The sequence below is a fragment of the Scardinius erythrophthalmus genome, assembly GCF_964197995.2.
Source record: "Scardinius erythrophthalmus genome assembly, chromosome: 12".
Classification (NCBI taxonomy): domain Eukaryota; kingdom Metazoa; phylum Chordata; class Actinopteri; order Cypriniformes; family Leuciscidae; genus Scardinius; species Scardinius erythrophthalmus.
The window spans coordinates 8,710,633-8,737,457 of record NC_138232.1 but is presented as its reverse complement, the minus strand read 5'-3'; the positions used below and the strand labels follow the sequence as shown (position 1 = coordinate 8,737,457).

At 38.0% G+C, this 26,825-nt stretch overlaps 1 protein-coding gene across 3 annotated transcripts in view; it reads left to right on the top strand.

The window, feature by feature from the left end:
• The window catches only part of chl1b (cell adhesion molecule L1-like b), a 91,166-nt gene that overhangs the window by 27,317 nt on the left and 37,024 nt on the right, over positions 1-26,825 (top strand). The window contains exons 1-2 of one of the 3 annotated variants that reach the window (XM_081380863.1): positions 11,912-12,142; positions 25,184-25,375. In XM_081380863.1, coding sequence (XP_081236989.1) covers positions 25,285-25,375 — 91 coding nt within the window. In that variant the 5' untranslated portion in view covers positions 11,912-12,142; positions 25,184-25,284. Of the gene's footprint in view, positions 1-11,911; positions 12,143-25,183; positions 25,376-26,825 lie in introns of those variants that run through there. The other 2 variants (XM_081380864.1, XM_081380865.1) reach the window with 2 other exon arrangements.

Genomic DNA, 26,825 nt, shown 5'->3' with positions numbered 1-26,825 from the left:
TAAAAGTATTGCTGGGTTTATCAGTGGGTTTCATGGCACACATTCAAAGCACATGACCTTGTGTAACATACACATCCAGACAACAGACCTCACATCTATGTAAAATAAATAAATAAATAAATACAGAGAAATCTTAGCTGTCCTATACGCTAACAATTATAATTCAAGCATCGATTAGAGATTAACTAATCCTGTCCATATTGGGCTTTGGACTTAAATTCAAGGTCCTTTAAAGATGTCAAACCAGGATATCATGCGGTGAGGGACACTCTTAGTTAAAGAGCCGTAAAATGTTGGAGATTTCCCAGTAGCTCTTTCAATAGCTCTGCGTGTACACAGGGATATATCCACACCACAACAAACTCCCACCCATGCTCTGCCAAACACAAAGCTAAACTATTCACTTTCCAGGCGCAGCCTTTGATATGAGTTTGACAAAGACGCCTCTGTAAAAGCCTTCTTTTCACTGGGCTCTTTAACGCCGTGGCTCTCCTTTCAAGCATCCCGAAAGATAACTTTCGTTTCAATGTTCTTGAGTGAAACAGGCTATGTGTCATCTGTGAGACTGGCCCGCAGGCCGCCAATGAGAAACTCTAAAGCCTCTTACATATGTTGAGCTTGGAGATTACTTTACATTATTTAAAATCATCAGGGTGGATGAGACTGTTGAGATTTACAGAATAAGCTGTGTAAGAACGCAATCTCTTTTTTATCAAACAATGTGGAGAAGATACGGTGTAGAATTTTACACTCAAGCTGTTTTAGGGTCATATAATATACCAGCTAGGATGATTTTTTTGGGGAGTAGGAGGAACTCAGCATGTGGACCATAAAACTACATGATACCTTACCTTCTGAAATGGCTTAAGTGGACAATTACAAAGTTATATGTCTATGTCCCAGAGTGCTTGTAAGGAAACCTGCACTTTTGGCCCAGGGGGTTCACAAATACCAGATGTGCACTGCAGGTGCTGCTATATTTTCAATCATGACTTCTCAAATGTATCTGCTGCGTAAAACATAGATGGCTCGGTTACCAAAAGCATTTGAGAATATCTAAAATTATAGCCTGTTATGAATGTTCTAATGTACATTTGCATTAGGTGTATCTCAAGGGAAACATACAGTACAAATGGGGGAAATTACATTACATGTTTTAAAGCAGTATGGACTTAATTTTAGTACCATGGCACTTAGTATATTCATGGTAAATGTTATTATTTCTGATTTATGGAGTGATAAGATATCCAAAATCCACTTTGTAAAAAACATTTCACTCTAATGTCAACAAAATGAAACAAGAATTTAGCAACTGGTTTTATCCAATGTTTAGATTTATCTTCTGTAAAAGTTATGCAAATTAGGACATATTTAAGTAGATAATGCATAAATTGCTTATTTAAACATACTGTAACATAACATTCCGAAAACGTGTAATAACAAACAATTGACTTAAGGTACTGTGATTAATCAACTAGGGAAAGTATGGAATGATGATATGTATTATTTTATTTATTTTTTTAATTAGCCTACCTTATTTACTTGCCTTAAGGGTGCAGTAAGTGATTCTCGAGTTACGCTGTTGAAAGTGGATCGGACCGAGCACCTCAACACACTTGTAGCCAATCAGCACTAGGGGGCGTGTCCACACATGATGAGGGAGAAGAGAGAGTGAGCAAGAGGGAGATTTGAAGAAATACTGTAGAAAGAGAGATGGCTGAGAGACATTACAAAATAGAAAAGATTAAAGGAATATTACTGGACAAAGAAGTGGTATGATCAGGAAAGAGCTTTAGGACCTGTGTTAATATTAGGCTACATTCACACACTGCAGGCACAAGTGGCCCAAATTCTATTTTTATTGCTCATATGCAACTCAGATGTAAACAGCACAAACTGCATGGTATCTGATTTTTTCAATTCGGATTTGGGCAACTTCCACATGTGGTCCTAAATCCGATACAGGTCAGATGTTTTGCAATGCGACCTCAGTCTGAACATATCGGAATTCATGTGACTTTTAAGTCACTCTAGATCGACATTCTTCACAATTCTGCGCTGATGGACATCACTTCAAATTTTACATACTGGCAGATCTTTAAATATGTAAGATGGAGGTGGAGGGACGGTGAGCTGTTATACTCATAAGTATGGTGACAGCTCTAAACAAGCTAAACTTAAGGAAAAACTGTACAAGAAAAACATTGCTCTCTTTCATCTCATGCTCGTCTGCGTCCTCCTTATTGCCTGTGCACAAATTGGCTGGCTTTCGCGGCACATGAGCTTATAAATGAACGCGTAAACGCTGACTTCAGTAACGCTGTGTTTACTTCCGTATGACAGCATGCTGCTCGCCATCTTTGTTACCGATCTTTTATGGGTCAGTTCAGGAGCGTAACCAGGTCACACTCAAATCTGATATTGGCCACGTTTAAAAGATAATGTGAAGAGCCAAACAAAAAAATTATAAGATCTGAGCAATAAATTAGAATTGAGCAGTTTTGAGTGTCATTGTTTGTCTGGAGCTGGTGTGCTTCTGCTGACTAACAAAGAAACCTCTCTTGTATATACTCTTGTGCACTGTATGTTCACTTCATTGTCATTCGTTCGTCATCTTCACTTTATTTTTCACAAAGCATTATTTTGCTTTGCTTCAGCTATGATAAAGAGACTTGTTGCTTTGCATGTTTGTGTGTTTTGGAGGCGGAGCAATGAAGGAAAGGGCGTGTTTGTTTGGGTTGACTTCAGATATCAACAGTGTTTCTCAGAAATCGATTACTGCACCTTTAAGCCAGTAAGAACATTTTCTTAAAGGGCCGGTCACATTTACAGTGATCTGCAGTGACCAGAAGCAATTTTCAGTTCATTTCAATTGCAGTGTTGAGTGACAGCGATGGTTGTCAATGCAGTGTAAAATTTCTGTGTATGTGAACATGATATAAGGCAGCAGTCAAGGACACTTATACCACACATAAACATAGTCTTGTTGTTCTCTTGACTAGTACATCTTTAAAATCACCTCAGTTCTTAATTTCCACTAAAAGTTTCTAAAATGAGTGCGATTAGTCATTAGATTCTGTTGCTTTCAGTGTAACTGATTGATTTAATTAATCTCAGGATGTCAGTAGGTACATTTGCATAGTAATGCAGTTTTCTAATACACCTTGATACACACATTTCTGCCTGTGGCTTCTTTGTTAATTGGCTTTGGGGAGAGGAAAAAAATTGCACCTTGCTGAGAAAGACGAGACTGTGTCTTTCCCACAATTGATTGTACCTGGGGCTAAGAAATACTGGAATTTTAATTTTATCGTTGCCCCTGGCACTTTCAGAGAATTCCTTATTATACTTTTATAATTTAATGTAATTACCTTTATCCTATATTCATAACCTACAGTATGTATCCTACCATTTAATTTTCTCATAATTTGAGTGAATCTTCTCAAGCATTCTCTATAAACTGAAAGAGCAAAATGCTTTGAGGGAAGTTTACCTTTTTCTCCACACTTTTCCTGCATGGACTGACTAAAGAACACTTGTGCATTCCAAAGCCATACACCACTGTGACCCGAATGTCAATGCAACACCTTGCTTTCCTTGAGACCTCCACCTCATCAGGAGAAACTTGCTCATGCGAAGCTGATCCCTGATACATTATCCACTGCAGGATTAGAACAGTATTACAACATGCCCTTCCATTCCCCTACCGCAACCCCTCAGCCTCAAAAGACGGACCGCTGCTTCCCCTCTCCTTAAAAGGCATTAGCTCATGAGCCTACTAACCGCTGTGTTTTATCTTATTAAGGCAAGAGGAAGATGAGGATTGATATGGAAGCCTCCAAGAAACATGCATCTCACTTGTGAATCTGATTTAACAGGAACTGCGGTGTCTGTAGAAGTAGTATGGATTCCACCTGGAGTGCTTTATGATAGAATTTTTATGTGATGATGGTCAGTGAAGCACTTTGCCTGCGGAATTACTATCGACCGGGTTATTTTTTATTTTTTTTTTTGTTTGGAAACTTGAAAACCAGCCCTTCAAGCTTTTTGTACATGCACGGGAGGTTTAGTCGGGGATAGGTTGCCATGTACACCCATTCGTTTGTAAGAGACTCTGAGGTTATTTTAATGAATTTGTCTTCGCAGCTTTGTGTTTGTGTTGCATTCAGACGACTTGAGTACACATTCAGAGTACTTCAGGATGGCAGACCCTCTCCATTGTGGAAGTTGACCCAGGGGGAAATAGTTTATTGATTTCTGGGGTAACATGATTAAAATGGGTTTCAGGAAGACCCCGACTTGTCAACTAGATGAGAGACTTGGGGCAATAAAGAGAACTGCCCATCAGATAGGACATTACTGACCATTTATTTTCTTTACCTTTAAAGATGCATTGCAAGAAAGTGTAAATATAAGCGTACAACCAATAAATGGCTGATATTAAAAATAAATAAATAAATAAATAAATAAAAATTCACTAAAAAATTATTTAAAATGCTTTTTTTTTTTCATTATAAAATTGAATGCACTGAAACATTGTAATTAAAGGTCAATTTGAAATCTTCTAAATATCTAATTTAAATGTGTTATTAAATCATTATTAAAATTATTTGAGTGCTCAATGATGACAACGGTAATCTAAATGGTAAAAAAAAAAAACACGCAGAAATGAGCATGCACAGTTAAATTCCCAATATCGGATGATATATAAACAATATTGACTGATACAGATACATTTAAAAATCACTAATATCAGCTGGTTAACCCTTATTTCATTCAGCCCTAACTACACTGAAAAAAATAGTGTAGGATTTACTTTAATACTGTCATATGTTCTCAGTGTTTGTCCCTGGACTCGTATGTTACTTCCTGTCCTGAGTGCCATGTTTGTAGTTTGTTGTAGTTTTACAACAATCTGTAGTTTGTAATTACAGCTTGAAAGATAGCAGATTTCTGAGTGTTCCTACTTGTACTACAGGACCACTGCACCACCATTCATTTAGGTGTTGATAGTGGTGTCACAGAAACACATAATTCCTGGTCCGAGGACGTGAACAGCTCCGAATACAACGCGTTGTGTTGTCATCTCGAGACTACTGTAATTGTGACATGTGTGAACGCAGCATTGTTACCCTCTGTGTTTTAACCCTGTGTTTTCTGTGCTCACAGCGCATTACAGATACAACTTTCATATGAATTTCTTCTACATATTATATGAAAAAGTGTGATTAAATCATTAAATTACTCAAAAAAGTACTCAAAAACTTTGAAAAGAAAAGAAAAAAATCAGCGTAATATATTTTGTTTATGCGCTAAATCCACACCACTAGGCATTATAAAGTTAGCAAAACATCAGACAGTTTTACAAGTTAACTTGCCTGTTGTCAACTGGGTGTCAGCCCAGCGAAAGACGTTTGTTTAATTGGCATATGTTTGCACAAGGTCTTAGGTGGGGCGGGTAATCAGGAAGAATGATCACATGGCCATTGATGCCAGTGACTGCAGAAAGCGCCATCTGTGAATAAGACTGCCAGAAAGGAGTCTGAGCTCTCTCGACCTCTCTCTCTCTCTCAGGTTGAGTTATGTTAACCATATGGCACTCTAAGCCTCACCCAAACCTCACTTTAACACACTTAAGTTAATTCCATTTTGAACATGAGCATGGCTTTGAGTTGATGGCTTTCTCAACAGCTGTGTTGAACATGCTATATTTTCGTCTCGGCACACTTGTAGATTGTATAATGAATGCATACAGTAAATTGTGTCCTGTACATTGCTGCTTCTATAATCTTGCGTCTGGAAACAATTTAGCTGCTATTAAAATGTCAAGGCTAAGGGGAATTGCCTATAAACAGAGGCAATCAAGACAATGGGTTTATTAGAATGACATATGGTGTTAGAGTTCACGGAGCACTACACATCAGATAAACGATAATTATGACATGTTTGAAAGAGTTCAAAAGGAGGTACTTGGCGGCAAACCAAATGATCTTCTGGAGCTCTGGAGCAAATCTACCTGATAAATTATTTGAGGAAATTGACCTTACTTAAAATAAATACTTAGGGAAGCATTTTATACCACTCCATGGGGGGCCATTGATCAATGCTGTTTGATTTCAGTGACACGATCAATGGTAAGAACATGTCAAACAAGCTAATTCATGCTAACTTTTTTTTTCTTTTTGCATCAGCAGCTGTTTTACTCTAAAGACTAGCTTAAGAATTCAAATAGATCAGGGAAGCAAAGAAAACTTACAAAGTGTAAAAATAAAGGAAAATATGCAAAAACATGATCAAATTAGTCAAATTAATTAGATGATATTCCAAATAATTTCTAACAAAAAGCCCCCAAATGAAGATTATTCAAACACAATACTGTACATAACTGTGATAAAACAAAGTAAGTAATAGTAAATCATACAAAAACACACATATACAGCCCTTAAAGATATCAGTTTCACAACATGTCCTGATATAGTATATGCATAAAGCACCAGAAAAGAAGTATCGTTCAAAATATAAAAGTAACATATTTTGGCGGTTCTGTAGGTCTGGAAAGAGTTCAGTTCAGTAATCATTGCACGCTGGATTAGCGTTCAGTCAGCAGGAGACCGTCCTTACTCGGTCTGGTGAACTGGGTTAGTCCTGCCCCTGCCCCTGACCTAGCACATGTCGTACAGCGGTCTTTATGCCTCAGCCATAGCACCAGCTCTGAGACACTCTAAATGCTGCTGCATATATCATCCTGACATGCTGGAGGGCATTGATCAGGGCCCAGGTGAGCTCATTGTGTAGGTTGTCAGCATTGCTTGAAGGTTAGAGGGGGGTTATTTCCTATAGAGGAATGCACCTGTGCTTCACTGTTCTATGCCCTTCACTGTTTTGTGGTTTTTGTAGGTTTCAGTCTGTACAGTTATGGTCATGGGGAAGTGTTACATCTATCCTCGGACAAGGTTTGGACATATTTTTCAGCTTTTTGGCAATGTTCAACAAATATCAAAATAGGTTATGAATAAATTTTAAATAAATAGAAAGAAAGAAAGAAAGAAAGAAAGAAAGAAAGAAAGAAAGAAAGAAAGAAAGAAAGAAAGAAAAAAAGAAAGAAAAAAAGAAAGAAAGAAAGAATCTAATCAAGGCTTGTTTTCCCACACTAGATAGCAAATGCCACTTCCGTGAACATTTAAAAAATAATTAAACTAATCATTGAATCAAAGTTTTGAATTGATTCATTCGAACGGACACTTGATGAACCGATTCAAGAAAATGAATCAAGCTTACTAACTCTTATACCATATGCTACTGAATTTTATTTACTTCAATTCAATGGCAAAAAAACAAAACAAAAAACAGTTATCAGGGAGGAAAGCGCTTTGATGGACTTCCAAAAAACATTTTTTAATATAACTTCGACTGTATTCGTCTGAAAGAAGAATGTCATACACCTAAGATGGCTTCAGGGTGAGTAAATCATGGGCTAATTTTCATTTTTGGGTGAACTATCCCTTTAAAGGGTTAGTTCACCCAAAAATGAAAATTATGTCATTAATGACTCACCCTCATGTCCTTCCAAGCCAATAAGACCTCCGTTCATCTTCGGAACACAGTTTAAGATATTTTAGATTTTTTAGCTTTCTGTTCCTCCATTGAAAGTCAATGGACATGTCACTGTTCACGTCCAGAAAGGCAATACAGACATCATCAAAGTAGTCCATGTGACATCAGTGGCTCAATTTTAAGTTTATCAAGCGACGAGAATACTTTTTGTGCGCAAAAAGTAAACAAAAATAACGACTTTATGCCACTATTCATTTCCTTCTCTCTGTGCCTCGAGTGAGTTCGCCTAGTGTAATAGCGCAGCGCGTCTGTGTTGTACATCACACGCATCACACATGATCAGCGTCGGCCAATAGTGAGCCTATACGTGTGACGTACAACACAGACGCGCTGTGCTATTACACTACGCGAACTCACGCGAGGCACAGAACGCTTGGAACGACATGAGGGTGAGTCATTAATGACATAATTTTCATTTTTGGGTGAACTAACCCTTTAAGGTGATGATACACTGGGCAACTTTTTTGAGCAATATTGCCGGGCAATGTTGCAGAGTGATGTTGCTTGGATGCTTTCCCATTGAGAATGGGCAACAAATTTATATCTAGATATGCTGCTTTAGATCGGTCTTGGGCGCTGTGTCTCACCTGGTATATAAACCATATTTAGTTTATTCAATTACCAAGCAGCAAAACAAACAGAACAAGAGGGTGTAGAAAATGATCATGACAGATCAAACAACCTCAACCGAATCCTCCAAAGTGGAAAAGCGAGAGAGCAGTTTCTGACTGAACAGTGAATGAAATCGAGGAGCGAAAGGAAAGAAAGAATGGATGTGATCCCCTAGGCAGTGCCCAAAACAATGTCAGGTTTGTTTCGGCCTGGTTGCGTGAAGATTAAGCTTGGTGGAACTGGCAGCTTGCCCTCCCGTTCGCTCTCTTCCCTCTCTCCCGCCACTCTATTCCAACCCTGTTGCTTTCAGGAGGAAGCATTCCTATGAAGTTCATCAGCCCTCTTTCTGTTTGTGCAGCCATAATGGCAGCTTCATCCTCCGAGCACTTAAAAAGGACATGCTGGGTACTGGAAAGGCCCCGTCAGTTCAGCGTCGGCACAGTGGCGCTTTGAGTGTTCTCTCTGTCTGGCAATCTGCTCACGCTATCAAACAACCCTCTCTTCCTGCCAAAACCTGCCTCTGTCCCTCCTTCAACCAGTAAAAGGGGCATTTAAAGGGTCTTGTTCACATTACCGCCCAAGTTCAGATGAATGCCCTCTTTGCAGAACAGCTTAGCCTCAATAATAGATGTTATATTTGTTCACTACTTGTTAATACAAACATTACTGTTATTGTGCCTACTTAGTATTTAACTCATACCTATTTATGCTATGATTGACTGAATGATTACTTTGATGATTGATAATTAAGCAACCACCTTCCAGCCACCCAAAACACACTTAGTAATGCCCTAGCAACCACTTAAAACACCATGGCAACCCCATAGCAACATTCTAAAACTACTTTGAACACTTAAGCAATGCAACAGTTCTTATGTAGCTTTTCATCAGGAATTTCACAGTTAAAACCAATTATAAAAAAAAAAAAAAAAAAATGATGAAATAATACAGGCTAACGACTTCAACAAAATCACATGCCACTGATTAACAATATTGTAGCTCACAATCATTTTTAAAGTTTTCATTAAAAATGCATTTCCTTATGGTAGAAAATGCATTGGATTTTTTGCATTGGAACACTACAAAATTAATTTTTCCTCAGTTAGTCAATTATCATTCTAAGCATGTTAAACAGGAAACGTGACAATGGTTTTGGCTTTACGAAAGCACACTTAAGTGATAAATTGTCCTGATTGGAAGCAGATCAAAACGTCTATCAGACACCAAGCTATAATTTTACATAGAAGAACATGTGAAAGTCCATCATGCATTTCAGGCAATCCCGAGCCATGTAATGGGTAGGAGTCACAGATAATGAAATTAATGGTACATTCAAACAGCGAACACATGAACAAATCCATTTTAATTGAATTTTAATTAGGAGTGTGTATGGCACCTGTACGTTTAATGATGTTTCCTTTAATTGATGGCACATTGTATGATCTCACCTCACACGGAAAGCACTTGACAGATGAAGGGCAAAATTTCCTGGAAACCTGAAAGACTAATTATTCCTTTACCAATATGGGCACTCTTCCATTTGACAGATACGTCAGCGGCACGTACATCCGCATATTTGAAGCAAACATGTCAACCCTTCCCGATTTCAAACTCTCCCCACCCATTTGCCCATTTCCACATCATACATCAAGGCGAGCCCATTCCACCCTCAGCATTGTGGGAGAGGGGTGGGGCTTTTGTGTTAGAGTGTGTGACAATGTCCAGCCCTGTGCTATTTGCTCTGTCGGCAAATCACATGGTCCCCAGGGGTTTAGTCCTATATGTGAGGTACAGAGGAACTGTTGCTGTCAATCAGGTGGATTCAAGTCAGAGGTTAAGTCAGAGGTTATCAAAAAATGTTGGTCCATGGTGACTGATTTTTTTGGTTTCAGAAATCAGACAAACAGTTGACAGTAGCCATTATCTTCCATAGTATTTTTTTCCATGCTATGGAAGTCAATTGGGGCCATCAACTTTTTGGTTATCCATTGTTTTCAAAATATTTTCTTTTGTGTTTAGCAGAAGAAAGAAATTCATACAGGTTTGCAACAACTTGAGGTTGAGTAAACGATGACAGAATTTGGATTTTTGGTTGAACTCTCCCTTTAACTCTTTCCCCGCCAAACACACAAATTTCTGTTATTTGTGAGAAAACGCTTCCCCGCCAAACAGATTTTTCCAGATTTCCGTGTTTTCACTGGTATACGCTAGGGGGCACTATGACACATCCATTGAACGAGTACTGAATCTCCTGATCAAAAACAAGCGATAACTTTCTTTTGATATACAGTATTGCATGTTCAGATATGCATGCAACTAAATAATCTGGGGGCCATGAAACTTTTGTGAAAATTATCAAAAATGCTGCCGGTGACTGGCAACGTTTTTTTTTTTTTTTTTTTTACACTGGTGGGGAAAGATTTAAGTATATAAATACTTTTTGCTATTTAACGGCAATTGTTCGAAATGTATTATATATTTATTATAGTGGAAAATGCACAGTCTGAATCATGTTGTAGTCTATAACACACAAGAGAATACATATTTTGTTTATCCTGACATTATAATTTTTTATTTGTAAAATAAATATGATACAATGTATAGAAATCTTCAGCGATCCTATATGAATCTCTGGTGAAGCATGTTGAATGTTGAGAAAGTCTGTTTTAAAGGTATTGTTCAAAAATGCAAAAAAGGTCTGCACTCTAAAAATCTTTTATTATAGACAGGAGATAATGTTGACAAACGTTTCGGTTCTTTGCCTTTGTCAGTGCCAGGTATTGTTCAACCACAAATTAAAATTCTGTGTCGTTCCAAACCTGTATGACTTTATTTCTTCTTTGGAACACAAAATAAGATATTTTAAACAACATTGCTGAACTAACAATTGGGTGAAATATTTTCTTTCAAAAAATGTAGCTAAGGCTGCTGTTTTTCTCAGATTTGAACATAGTTGATGTGTATAGTAGTTTTTGATAAAGCAAGCATCACTTTTTCTGTTGTTCATGTTTATGGTTAGGGATTTGTGTGTGTGTGTGGGGGGGGGGGGTTGTACGAGATTTTCTTTTGTATTTACCGTGGTAGACGATAAAATGACAGAAAAACCCATAAACTTACATGTAGACCACTATATCATATAGTCTTGTGGGTGGGCTTTTGATCACCCTGTACAACCTAGCAGCGCGCTAGCAACCACGTAACAACACACTAAAAACCACTTTGAACACCTTAGCAACTGCATAGCAACGCCCTTGCAATCACCCAGAACATCAGCTACTCTTGCACCAGCTAGAACTGCTCACATTGTATTCAGAAAATGTAAAAACATAGTTGTATAAATGACTAAACTAATGATTTTTTCAGCATTAGTCTGAAAGATGTGTATAGCAGTTTATTTTATCTTATTTTTATATGAAATAATACTAAACTAAGCTCCAAATTAACCCCTATTTAACCATAGTGGCAGTGTTACAAAAGGCAAAACATGTATCTTGACATCTATGGCACAAAACATAAACAAGTCTCCACATGCCTCAGTGCTTTAAATGCAACTTCCTCCATCCAGAATTCCTTCACTTTCATTCATTCTCTTTCACCCTCTCTCTCCTTCTTTGTACACTCCATGTGAAAAGTGCTCAGATCTGGCATTGTGGGAGTGATTGTCACTCGTTTAATGAGCTTCTTTGCCAGACGAGAGGCTTTGGCAACATATGTCTCCCCAGCGCCTCTCTCGCTCTGCACCGCTCCATGCGCTAGTGGCGGGGCTCTCTCTCTCTCCCGCGTCTGCTGTGGTAGACGTTTCTCTGGATTTCCTCAGCACTCTCTGTTTTTCACGCCTGTGGGATTAAACTGAGCAGAAGAGGAACTGTTCGTCTGTCTTTCTGAGGACGAGCGGACAAGAATGAAGCAGATTCCTGTGAGTATTTAGGCTTCTGTTTGATGGGTTTGTCTGAGCTTGATATAAAAGCAACCCGGTCGAGGGAATTACTACTGCTGCTACTGTAGTGGTGTGTGCTGTGACCCTCTCACGTGTGTAACAGAAAGCCTTTGGAGGGACAGTGAAGCAGTGTGTGATATGCAAAATCAGCTTCTTTTCATGCAGTGCTTATATAGGATTTAATATTTAGTGCTACCTTTTCCTTTCTTCTTTTTTTTTTACTTTTTTTTTCTTGCATGTTTCTCGTGTGTAATGTCCATGTCAGAGTAATTGAAATTTTTAATAGGTGCTCATATTAATGTTTTGGCTTATTAACTGTGTTCTGCTATCATTTTGGGGGAAATATACTTTAGAATAAGAAAGGCATGCTACTGCATTTTTAATTCCTTTTTCTCAATCACACGAGAATTGATTAAAAACTAATTTCTGACTTGATAACTTTCTTCAAACGTATTATGTTTGAGGTCTTAGAGAGACCCAATTCTGTATATAAATAATGAGATAAATGTAATGTTTTTTCAAATGCTTCTGCAAGATAAACTGTCATAATGTTGACCCCAAATTTCACCTCCAATAGAAACAATGTTACATTTCTGAAAAGTCCATGTCAACATTGTGGTACAACAGAGGGTTAAAGTTTCGATAATATCTCCAAATCAGGTTTCATTTAGGTCTGATAATTTTCATAATTCAAGAATTTGAGGAGAAAATAAGTGGTTAAGTTCTAAACTCATACTTTTAATAAATAATTAGGATTATTATTTGTACACATTCTTATCTTCTCTGAGACAAGTCAATCTCAATAGACCATAAGGGTTCAGCTTTTTTTGTTATCTTTTTTTCATAATGTTAGTTATTTAGAATGAGAGATGATGCTGAAATGGTTTATTTGCTCTGTAACTTAATGAATAATCACTGGGATTTTTCTATGGATCTTAATAAGCTCCTCCATGAGGTCATGAAAGTGTATCCAGTAAGCAACATTTTAATATTTTGCAGCTTTTTTTGTCTGAATAGAAATATCTCTGAATAGAAACTGCTCTGGAAATATCCCTCTAGAACTTTGTGTCATGTTTTGTTTCATAAGATATTGATAAAAAGGCCAGTGGTTTATCTGAGCACTGAAATAATGACGAAATCCAGAACGTTTTGATGCTTCCGACAGAACTGTCAAATAGCTTATTTTAAACAAGATTATCCAGATGTTAAGGAACAAGTTGTAACATGTTCTAAATCAGTAGCTCATATGAATCACTTTCTACACACCACAAAAGTCAATGGACACAGGTGTGCCGTTGTTTGGAAGATATACAGAGGGGAATTAGTGCAGTATTTACTCTATGACAAACACAGGATATTTCTTTGCCTTAGGAATAAAATATTCTGCCTACTAGAGGAAAAAAGTAAATTAGCTTTAGATTTGTCAGGGGAAGGAGATAATCTTGGGCACAAGTTCCATTTATCTTGTCTGGCTACAGCCAAGTTTCATCCTGGGAGATTGCCAACATCCGTCAGATCTGAATGAACGTAGCCAGGGCTCTTGCTGTGTCAGTTCCCACAAAATAACACTCCTGTCCCCCGGTGTGCCTGTTTCCAATCCCCTCTACTTCAGGCCACTCAACACGAATAACAGCCTAATATGATCGCTGTCCAGGGCACGCAGAACTCCACTCATCTCAAAGACATCAAAGAAAGAGGGTAATGAAAAAAAAATTATAAAAGCCGAGACACAACAGGGTATTTCTCACTCAGCCAGATCTTTCTCACATGTAGGCTACGTGAAATGGCACATGTAGGGACATTTTTACACTCTCTCTCTCTCTCTCTCTCTCTCTCTCTCTCTCTCTCTCTCTCTCTCTCTCTCTCTCTCTCTCTCTCTCTGTCGCTCCCCCTCCTCCCTACTTAACAGCACAGCTGTGATTGCAGAGCTTTTGGATGATCTCTTTCATTCTTCACAACCGTCTTCTGTGACCTTAGCCGTACGGACAATTTGTCCCTTTCGCACTCTTAGATTGGGCTTTTTGCAGTTGGGCCCAACAACACATCTCTTGAACATTGCGTTCTATTCATAAACTTGTTTTAAAAATAGCTGAAATTGTGAAATTTTGACCAGCAATGCAAGGCTTCTGCTAAATTTTAGGGCACTTAAACTCTACTCCTTTTGGTGTGTGGATCCGATGCGTCACAGTGCTGTTTGTTTGGTTGGTAGAAATGCAATCTGGCCTAATTTGCGGAAGCGAATAGCTATTGAATATAATGCATTTCTCATTACAGCTTTTTTCATTGAAATTGCTTTGCAATGCAACATTCTTTGCTTCTTTTTCACCCATTTTACATGAACATGAATAAAACAGTGAAGATGTTACCTTCTCCTAAATCATTACTTATTTATTTACAGCAGTAAACAGTTGCCAGTGGGACTTGAGTAGATGACGTGACATGTAAGTCAAATACTACAGTGTGAACAGAGACTTGATGGGGCAGAGGGAGGGAAACTGATCCAAGGAGAGTAGTGATGAGAAGGACTTTGATCCATCCAACTCTTTTTAATCTGTTCATTGAAATATTCGTTCATTAATTCTACAGGCTAAATCAATATGCCAGTAGGTTGTGACAAGTGGCTGTCTTTTGTGTGTTATCAGTGAGTCACTGAATCATTTACTTTTTTATGAATGTTTAAATAAAGTTTCAGTAATGTATTGTGCTTAGGCCATTTTAATTGTGTTTATCATTATCATTTAAGTCAGCGTTTGGTGTAAAAATGCTCCTTCAAAATCAACTCAGGTGCTGACTTGATTGAACACATTTATTCAGTTCATTAACAAAAGAAAATCAAGTTCAATTGGTTGGGCCAACCAATGAAATTATCCTTCATAGCCAACATTTGAACTCTATTTGCTCATGCTGTAGGAAAACAGTCACTCGTTTTAAAAGTGCATCCAGTAGACGTCAACTTATTAGAAAAGTTAAGAAAACAACATTAATTGTACAGATACACATTATATAGGCCATTATTTCTGAAAAGCAGACATGAGTTATAAGCCATTTTTTTTTCATCTCTCATCGGTCCCTTGGTTTTTCACCTGGTGTGTATTTTTTCATGACAAGAACATTTATGAGAGGAAGTGAGACATTTTCCACTAGGGAACCCACTCCATAAAAACCAAGAAAAGCATGTAACAAGTTGATGATCAGGAACTGGTCTGGGCTTGATGGCACTTTTAAAATAAATTGCACTGTTGACCAGGGACACGTTAATCTCTGTCAGAGCAGTTCACGGGGGTCACAAGGTCATTTGCCATCTCTCCAATGGGGACTTAAGGTTAGGAGCTCTTTTCATTGATTATAGTTCTCTCGCTCTCTTTTCTCATCTTTTTTCACTCTTCTTCCTCTCTTGCTGCTTCATAATCCATCTGTACGTCTCAGTCAATACGCCTGCACGTCATTCTACGTTTTCCTCATCCACTCTCCCACTCCATCAAAAAACAATCTCTCCACTTCTCCGTGCAGCAAGTTCATGATCCACGCCCACGCCATCCATCGCCACCATCCATCTACGTTTTGTCTCCTTCATTCACTCCCACATCCCTCTCCCATACCCGTCAACGACAGAGACGGTTTATGACTTCTGCTTCCCACTATTTTTTTCCATAGCTGTCTTCCACCACCACATATTTTCTATTCTTGACCGAATTCTTGCTTTCTCCCTTTAAGCACAGAGTATCCCTACATTCCTTGCTTGTCCCCCTGTCCTATCCCATCCTTGCCTCAACGCTTTGTTCAGGCTGCTGTATAATTGATGGGCTGGTAATTGAACCGTTCAGTCTCTGGCATGCATGTTAAAACAGACTGAAGCAGAGTCAAATCTCAGTTAGCCATAGTTATTATTTAATATCGCTTCAACTTCTTAATCTCATTTAGTATTCGGCTTTGCCCGAACTGAAGTTTTAATTATAAATATGTTGTGTAGCTGATGGCTGTTGAGGGTGTTATTTTTGCATTATTTATGGTGATTTTAACAGTTTAGCAGTATATTACAGTGTTAGCATTGTGACTTGCAGTAACGATCATAAAGGGCTCGAACAGTCTCAAGTTCTCAATTTGCTGACAGTTTAAGATTAATGGATATTTGTATTGTAGAATGATAAAGACACCCATCTGGTGCTCATAAAAGAAGAAAAATCACAAATGACATATCTTTAATATCTTTGTTTCTCTATGTCGTTTTTTCGCCACTTCGCCACTAACCTCTTACAATAACAGAGGCATAGATTGATGATGCAGTGCATAAGCGGAATCATGGAACTTGCTGTGATGAATCTAATAATGTTTAAGTGAATTGCTGTCATGCTGATGGATCTAATAATGTTTAAGTAAATACATTCATGTTTTTTAACATGACTGTGGTATGAAGCAGGTCGCGATTGCTAATGAGAGACAGATATCAGCACCACACGCGAGTCCTGCGGATATAAAGGAATGGGGACATTCCTTACCAAACTACCCGCAAGTGCTGAATTAATTTTCAAACTGGTCAGTTTATTTGACAAATTAAACTTGTGAGGGAACGCGGCGCTGTTTCACTTGGTTTTAACGTTACACTATCATACTAAACAGCATTTGAGTGTGTTGAAAGTTATGTTATTCTATGTGTTAGTTTGTTGGCTATATGAGACTAGCAGTATGCTAGATCAACATTAGTATAACATAGTGATCATATTCTAACATTTCATCATGTTGAGCTATATAACATTGGTTTGTTTTATGTACATTTGCTCACCTGTCTAATAAAGTACATGCAAGAGTGGCATCTCTGTCAAGACGAAGTTTGCCGCAAAGCTCTCGGCATCTCGAAAACGCCACACCAATATTGAGTATTGACCTTTTATCCCAAAGTCTGCTTGCCATGATCCATAATGTTTGAACGAAACAACAACAGCGTGCTGCTAAACATTAAGCAGTTGTCCACATCTGTCGCCATGGTTACTATGGCAGTACAAGCGGAAACCATAGGCGGAAACCAGGGATAACGCGGATATTACGTCATTGACAGTTGACAAGGGACGGGCACTATTTAAAATTGTGAATTCCTCTGAATTTACAAATTCTTGGAAACATTTAGGATAATGTAAGTACACAATTGAAAGAAATATATAACTCTGCGCAAGTGGTTTTGGGGTAGACACCAGTAATCTCATATGTCTAATATTTCATGTCACATATACTGTATCTGAGAGATCTCAACAATCTTCCAAGATTGATTTTCAAATGAATAGTCATGTTTATTTTATTGCTCTATACTCTATATGTAAAAAATATTTCATTCGTGTCAGTACATTAGGAGAAAATTATTAAAAATTATTAATTTACACCTTGCTGAATAAAAGTATTAATTTCCTTTTTTTTTTTTTTTTACTTACCCCAAACATTTGAAATCACGGTTTCCTCAAAAATATTAAGCAACAAAAACGATTAATAATAAATGTTTCTTGAGCAGCAGATCAGCATATTAGAATGATTTATGATGGATCATATAACACTAAAGTAATGGCTTCTGAAAATTGCAGGAATAGTGTTTCATTTAATATGCTTTTGCTGCTGCTGAAAGTATGCCTTAATGTAACAACCTTTTTCGTGTTTGTTCATACTGTAATCAAGCTAAACAAGAGATTAAAGTAACTAAATGGATGAAACACTCTAATTAGAGCACAAAATGAGAAAATTTTTCTAATTGCTCTTTAGTGCTAGTAATCTCACCAATTTCTTAACTGTGCAAAAGAGATTACATCAGAATCTGGGATTTATCCAAAGGTTTGAGAAGGATACACAGCCATCAAGACTCTTCAGTCAGAATATATTAATCCAGTTTGATAAAACAGGGTTGGAGCTAATCCCATTAGTGTCTTGAACAGTGTGCACACTAAGTTTTTATAATGAAAGACACTTAAATGCTGAGTGTGTGCTAAATAGCAGATATCCGTCTACTTATTGACAATGCTGTGTATTGAGCCCATCTGAAGTAGAATTACTGTAAACAGGCAGCTTTGCTAGCATTCACTCTTTCCTTGCCATTAAGAGTGCCATCATACACTCTTAAAGGGATGGCTCAACTTCATTTACACACCTTCATGTCGTTTCAAACCTGTTTTCATTTTGGAACTATGGAATCTTGTTTCTGCCACTGAATAAAATTAAAAGGGCAATTGCAGGTTTTTTCTCAGAAATGCGTGATATACAGTATACTCGCATTTGTGACTTGTATAGTCAGGAAACCAGTTTCCATATGGAACACAAAAGATGTGTTTTAAAAATGTCTCACAATGAAAGTCAATCATCAAAAGTCAACTTTCTTCAAAATATCTTCTTTTGTGTTTCACAGAAGTCATGCAGGTTTGGAACATCTCTTAAAGAGAAAGCGCCGTTTAAGAAAATCCTTTTTTTGTCAATACAATAGTTTCGATAATATATTGCTATCACTTTTCATTTGAATTAGATGCTGGAAATGGGCAAAACCATTAAATATATGATATTTGGTGCTAAATATCCAATATAGTAAATTATAAATTAAAAAAATAAATAAATACAAATTCTATTAAAACAAAAAAAAACACTGATATTGGTAAACAACCAGTGTTGAACAAATAAATTGTGTATCCCTACATGTGGGCATTAGAAGTATTTCTGTTTGGTTATTTATACGGCCAGTAATAATCAGACAAATGGCGATGCATTGGCGGTGACTGATCCTGTTGTGTGAGGAATAGCCGTGATTGTTTTTCCTCGCAGCCAAGGACTCACACCATGCCTCCCTTCTACTGCCAGTTTGCTTCCTATTTTTCCACTGTCCTGATTTACACTTATCCGCCATGCTAAATGAGTCTTCACGGTGGGCGAGGCGAGTGCAAGAGGGGCAGGACGCCATCAGTCAGTTGGGGAGAAAAGCTTGCTCTTGATTTTTCTCTGCTCAGTCTCTACCTTCTCCTCCTTCTCTGGCTCTTGCTCTAGTCCGCTTTGCCCAGGCAGTGCCAGGTCAGAGTTCACGCAGACCTTCCCACGCTGGGCAGCTTTTACCCCTTGCCAGTATCCTTAGACTGAGATGCGGGGATTAAGAACAGGCTGTAGTTGTTAAGAAAGTCCCACTTCTATTTACAGGGTATTTCTTAGGTGGGCTGTATGGGGATGAGCTTTGTTAGCTTGAATGTTGCAGATTAAACTGTTTAGAGGAACAGCCTTTGGTTGCTACGTTGTCTTCCTGACACTTACTTACAAATCCACTTACGAGTGAACAGAGTTGGTTGATCTGACCTGCTGATCTACAGTATTTGATATATCTGTTATTGCCCCTAAACTGCGGAATAGCCTTCCACGGTGTGTTACAAGTGCTCAAACACTTTTTCATATTTTAAAGGCACACTATGCAAGATTTTTACCTTAATATAACAGCTTTGAAATCATTTCGTTGGTAAACAAAGTAGTACGGCGAATCATGGGATGGGGGGGGGGGGTGACGCCGCTGGCAAAACCAGAATCACAACTTGCTTTACGGCACGACGTCACATATATCAACAACATATGAAGCAGCCTCTGGAAGACACTAGCACGCATTTCAGACGTGAATCATGACAGAGTTGACAAAGAAAACGAAGAAAGCGCGGTCGGAAGAGTGCAGAGACAGCTCTGCGTGAGTGGTATTTACGACAGTAACGTTAAATACAAGTACCCCACAGCGACTCTAGTGTGTCTTTAAATCTAAACTAAAAACTTTTTTTTTTCAGTTGTTTTCCTTGGCTTTAAATGTATTATAGAGATTAATATTAAATAAAAAATATATATATTTTAAAGTTGTCAAATGTGTATCAATGTAAAGCACTTTGGTCAAACTAACTGTGCTCTAGAAATAAATTTGACATTGACATTGTAACTGACAGATATCAATTGTTTTATAAATAAAATCCTCTTTCACAGGCCTTTAGGCCATCTGGCTTGAATATTCCTATTAAGACTCTTTTTTTTTCTCAATAGTGTGAGAGTTGCTTTCTTTTTTCCAGTGAGTTGCAGTGTTGCAACTTTAATATATAGTGTTGGAAAGTCTGATTCATCTTGCAAGTCCATCCATGTTGCAAAGGATCAGATCATGAATTGTTTCATAATAAATGACTCACTCTCTCAAATATGTTGCTTTGGAAAGTATGGATTTATTCTAGTGAATCTGTTCATACTAAAGAAGTCTCTCTCACACAGCCAATGAAGCAGCCAATGAAGACCATAAGCTGGCATTATGCAAATGTGTTACATTGTTACGTAGGTATTTAACAGGAAGTGAGAATGGAATCACTGACGACTTGTTTCGGCATTTCAGGATCGATTACAATATGTTGCAGTGATTTGATTCATTCTCAATTACTCTATCTTTCTTACATATGTTGCGATGGGAAGACTACTAAAAACAAACTAAAAATGACTTCTCACAGGTTGCATTTGAAAGTCTGAGGGCCCTATCTTGCACCCAGCGCAATTGACTTTGTACACTGACGCATGTACTGTATCATTCCTATTTTGCACCCGCGCAAAGCGGACTTTTCCCTCCAAAGACGCACGTCGGTTAACTAGCAAATACACTTGCGCTCCCCGGGGCGGTTCAGCGCAAAGAGGAGGCGTGTTCCGGCGCAAACGTTCCCTCATGCTATTTTGCAGGTTTAGAAACCAATTCCGCCAGTGACCAGGAAAAACCTAGTCTAAAGTCAGTGGCGCGTTGCGCATGTTATTCATGCTATTTTAAGGGCGCATGCTTGGCCATAATCAATGTAGCGTGTGCACAACGCGCATTACAATTTGATGCTCTCATCTACACAGAAGCAGCCGTTTTCATTTTTGCAAATCATACATTATTACTAAGAAAAATATTAGGTCTTGTAGGTCTTGATAAGCCTAGGGCTTCTACATATCCCTTTTCGAACAGTGTGATTATTATGCAAAAAAAAAAAAGGTTTTGTTTTTCTTGATTTTGTTTTATTTTTATTGATGGATATTTAATGTGTTGCTGTCTTTGGTTTAATTTATTTTTTAATTGTTCGAAATAAAGATTTCATTCATTTATTTATATTAATACACGAGGGAAATCATTGTTGTGTCCATGAAGATGTGAAAATAAAATAGGCATAAATCTAGCTTACACATTTAATCATACGCCCAAATTATCATACGCCTGTTTCACCGAAGCTAATTTGGGTGTGTTTGTTTCTCCATCCCCAGTGTCACTTCTCTGTGTTTTACGGCCGTGACGAGGACGTCGGTCTCCTTGGCTGTGAACCGCTCCTGGTGCGCGCTTGGCAAATCCGCCGTTATAATAGGAATCCGCTTAGAAAAAGCGCGCCTGCTTTTAAAGGGAATGTGAGATGTCGCTCTGATTGGTTTATTTCACGTTACGCCCAAACCACACCTATGAATAATGAAGCTACTTCAGACCAACCCCTTTTAGATTTGCGTCGGGCGCAAGAGTCATTTATCCCGCCGGGAAAATAGCAACAGCGCCAAGACCCGCCCACAAAGTTACTTGCGCTTTGCGCTTTGACACTTGCGTTTCAGATCGTTAAAATAGGGCCCTGAATCATTCTAGTGAATTGGTTCATTATAAACAAACTCTCTCATATTGTGTGATGCAAAGTCACAAGATAAATTCTAATCAAATGGATCATGTAAATGAACGGATTAACAAAAGACCAAGTCCAAGTGCACAATTTCAGATCTGGTTTTATAGCAGAATATTAAATGAAAGTTAGATTCTGCTGTTCATTAATATGTTTTCATAATAGTTATGTAAATTAGGGTATTTACTGGGTTTTTACTTGTATAGGATAAATATATGTATTTGCCATTCTAATAAATGTTTTTCATTCATTAAAAAAACGTCACTGCTTATGTGCCAGAAAAACTGATCTGATTAAGTTGTAATTTATATCATGAACTGATGATATTGATTACAAATAGTGTTGTCATGTTGGGCTGGTCAGGTTGCTATGATATGAGAAAATACTTGCTGCAAATACTGCACCTTTAAGTTGGGCTGATGGAACTAGTGCAGTAGAAAAAATCCAGGACATGTTCTATTGGATCAGGAAGGTAAACATATGCCACCAGTAACGTGCCAAACTGTCCAATTAGCTAAACGCTTTACCTTTTGATTTTAATCTGCCAACTAAAGCTAGCCGCCATCTGTGGGAGCAGTCTCAGGGCAAGCAGTAGAGCCTCAGGCATTGTCTTTTGGGTCCATGAAACACATCCAAATCCGACAGACCGTAGCCACAAGCCTTTCATTATGACAGTCAAGGGGTGTAGTAACCCATCCTCTATAGTGACATCACAGAGGTCATCTCAGGGGTCGCCATAACCAGCACTGAATCACAAAAGCTTCCTGGCAGAGTTAATACTATTATGAAGAAATTCAGGCATGTGGAGCAGAGTTCAAACCTATCAGAAAACAAGAGCCCCCACTGAGGAATGAAGGGAATCGACTCATTCACACAGTGGTCAATTATTCAATTGCTTCTCCGCTTACTGGTGTTTGACCTCTGTGTTTCCTATCGGATTTGTTAAGCAGAGGAGAAGATTAAGGGGAGGATGGGCTTCAGGGGTCTGGCTGAAAAAGGAAGTGATTGAAGCAGCTGGTGGGGTTAAAATGGGGCAGTGAAGTGCGGTTATCACTCATGACTGGCCCCAAAAGCTGAAATAAAGAGAACATACAGCCCTGCACCGGCCAAATCCCTCTTTTGACTTTAATTAGAGGCCTGAATAAATGACCTATGGTTACAAAGAGTCATCACTTGATGGTTTTCTGTGAAAATTTAGCTCCTGAAGGGGTGGAAATGACTGATAAAGTTGTATTTTGTGAGCGTCGGGCCTCCCTTTTTATTTTCTCTCTCTGTATCTACCCTCCTTCCTGAGACTCTTTTGTTCTCAGTTAAGCACTGATCCATTTTATTGTGTGTTTAACTAATTAAAGTCAAAAAGGAAGTGACCCAATAAGCTCAGGGTCTGGCCTACATGAAAACGGCTATTGAGCATCAGTGAGACACTGTTGTAAAATTTGTATAAATGTACAGCCATTGAGATTTTAACCAAAGTGACTTGGGTAGGCTCAAAATAACAGGCACAGTAATGTATCCAGTTATCACAATTATTATTATTATTATTATTATTTTTTGCTGCCCGTGACCATATTCACTAGCCTGGTAATACCAAACTCTGCTACTTCGTAGACAGAGTCTGGAATGGCATAATAGAGAAGTGTTTTCTCTCTCGCGGGGGGTCGCTTGTCTGAAGTTTAAAATCATTGGTTACCCGCAAGCCAATCACATAACGTTTGGTTATGGCGTGTGTTATGCACATGCTCAGCCGCATCTCACTTCCACTGTAAACACATGTATGATGCGAAAACAAAACCATCGAGCGAAATACCGGAGTGAACATGGTTGTGAACGACTTTTGCAGATTATGTGAAGTAAATCTACGCATCCACGGTACAATCAGCGTCTACGTCACGGCTCTCAGCCCGTCCTCTGTTCGTTGATTGGCCCGGCTGTTTTCAGGCCGGAGGAAAACGGAAAGCTATGACGCTGTCTCAGACTGAGTACAGAAGCAAAATGAAATTGAGCGGAAGTACGAAGTCTGAAGTAGTCAGGCTACATATTCACGGGCAGCCAATGAAGACCACAGGCTGGCATTATGCAAATTTGTTACATTGTTACGTAGGTATTTAACAGGAAGTGAGAATGGAATCACTGACGACTCATTTCGGCAGTTCAGAATCGATTATTTATTTTAGAAGACAATAACTTTGTGGTGCATTTTGAACTTTAAAACATTGCAGACCTTTTACATTCACAAACAGCTATATTAGCCGCTACATGAAAGGTAGTATTCAAAAAAGCACAATAGGAAATAATATGGCAGCCAAATTTGGCTACTTTCAGCATCCATTAAGCCATTTAAAATGTATTTCTATTTTCCAGAATCCCACAGATTTTTCTACCAAACTCAGTGTTGATTCTGTCTGACCTTACTTTTAGGTGTTGTAGGCCAACAGGCACCATGAACAACTGCAATTGATCTCTGTAATACTCTTCATTGTATTGCTGGTTTTACAGTACATAGCTGATTCCCAGTACGTCATGCAAGGTGACCTCCATTAGAGTTACCCCGATCAACTGCAGCGTTTTATTGCACCGCTGTTATGAATCTGAGGGGAAAATGGGTGTGAACTCCATTCGTCTCTGGCCAGATGTCTTGCTGGCGCCAGATTCCAAAAGGTTAAATCAACTACTGATCCCTTACCACACATGACATCACAAGAGAGTGCGATTTAATGGCAGAATACATGACATTTAACTCAAAGTTCATCCACTTAGTTATAACAAAGCGGTGTATTTCTAGATGCATATTAGGCACATCTGCAAGCTTTGTGATTTACCAGTCTTGTGGTTCTGCTCTCTCTACTGCATCCAGATAATCAAAATCTGTCACTGATACAGTGCCATGAATTCATAATTCAGAATAATTTCAGGAACAGCTGCTGTGCATTACCATAACTGCAGGGGGGCTCCGTTTATTTTATTTCTTTAAGGTTTCATTTTTCGAATTCTGCGTTACGAAGGGGAAGAGGAAGAAAAATATGCGCCTGTCACACATACACCGCCAAACAATTTACAGAAATACAATTCATGTCTCCAGGGACTCGGTGATAGAGAGCTTTAATATGGAGATTCCTCTCACTGATGCATTTCAAGTAAATACAAGTTGGGATAGACATTGACGCAAGTTACTCAGCAGGAGACATGCGGAATATGCAAGTCTTTGTGTCTGTGCAGGTGACAGGGTTGTTTTTATATGTGATGTTGTGGGTCGACCGTAAGCATATGGTTGTTCAGGAGGCTGTGTATAGTTTATACACTTGTGGGTGTGCGTGTGTTCTTGTTTGAAGCTGATGTCTGGGTGCCAGTAAGAACTGTGTTGTGTTTTGTGCAGGTATCAAGACCCAAGCCTGTGTTGGAGTGAGATGCACTGACTCCTGGAAAACTGCAGCATTCCCTATCGTCCTCTGCTCACCTCCGAGGCTGTGGCCAGTCATGTGGTTATTACGGAAAATCCTCCTTTTGGGCGCTTGCCTTAATATGAGCTGCTGGTCTCAAACTAATGCTCTGGATATTCCACTTGATGGTAAGCTGAATAAATGACTTTTTCTGGTAATATTTCTTAGCCCAGTTTATATATTTGATCATATTTTTGGTGCTTTTTTCAGTTTAGTCGTTTGCCATGTGCATAATTTAGCCAGTTTTTCATGCTCTCTGGAAGAACAATCAGTTATGGAAGAATGTTTTCAACGCAGATTTAAAAAAAAAAAAAAATGGAAAAGGAAATTGCCACTTAATTTCTTCATTTCAACTTTTTCATAATTGCAACTTCATATCTCTATTGCAGCTTCATATCCCATAATTGAGTATTTCAAATATGATATTTCATATACAGCAGTTATGACTTCATATTCATATAATTTGTGGCTTTCTATATCACATTTTCGACTTTATTTCTCACAATTGCGACTTCACATCTCACAAATGCAACCTCATATCTCACAAATGCAACTTCATATCACAATTAAGACTTTCTAACTCAAAATATGATATTTCAGATTTAGAAATTATGACTTCATATTCATATAATTTGTGACTTTCTATATTGATTTTATTTTATTTCACATTTCACAACTGTGACTTCATACTGCGACTTCATTTCTCATTATTGCAGCTTAATTTTAATAACTGCATATTACACAATTGTGATATCACTGTAGCAGCTTCATATTTTACAAATTCTCAGAACTGACTTCATATCACACGTGTCTGTGTAACTCAATTACTATTTAATATAGAGCATTTACGACTTATTCACATATTCATAACAGTTGTGACTTTCTATATAACATTTTGACTATATTTTTGTCAGTTGCAACTTCACATTTCACAAACGTGACTTCATATCACAATTACAACTTCATATTCCAGTTGCAACTTCATATACCATAATTGAGACTTTATATCAGAATTCTTTCTTTATATCTCATGATTGTGCTGTTATATATCACATTTACAATTTGATCACAATAATGCAATTCACCTCTCAAAAAATGCAAATTCATACAGTATATCACCACAATTGCAACTTCACATTCATGTCTCAAAATTACAAATGTACAGTATATCTCATTTGTGTCTTCATATCCCACAATTACACTTTATATCTCATAATTGTAACACATCCTACAATTACGAATGCATCTCAATTGTGACTTCATATCCCATAATTGCAACTTTATTTTTTATAATTGCAACTTATTTTAATTAATTATTAAAAAAATATATTTATTTATTTATTTTTACTCTGGGAGGAAAACATGCTTCCATAGTGAACTCACTGCTCTTACAACAAATCTTTTTTAAACTGGGTGTTTGTATGCAGGTTCACACAAGTTGAGAGCAGGTATAATTTATTGCTGGGGCTGTTTCCATGGAAACCAGATAAAAGTGTATTTTGTTGATGTTAAATTATTCACAATATATCTTTAGGGCCTGAAAGATATCTTAGGGGAACACAACACTGTTCTTAAGTT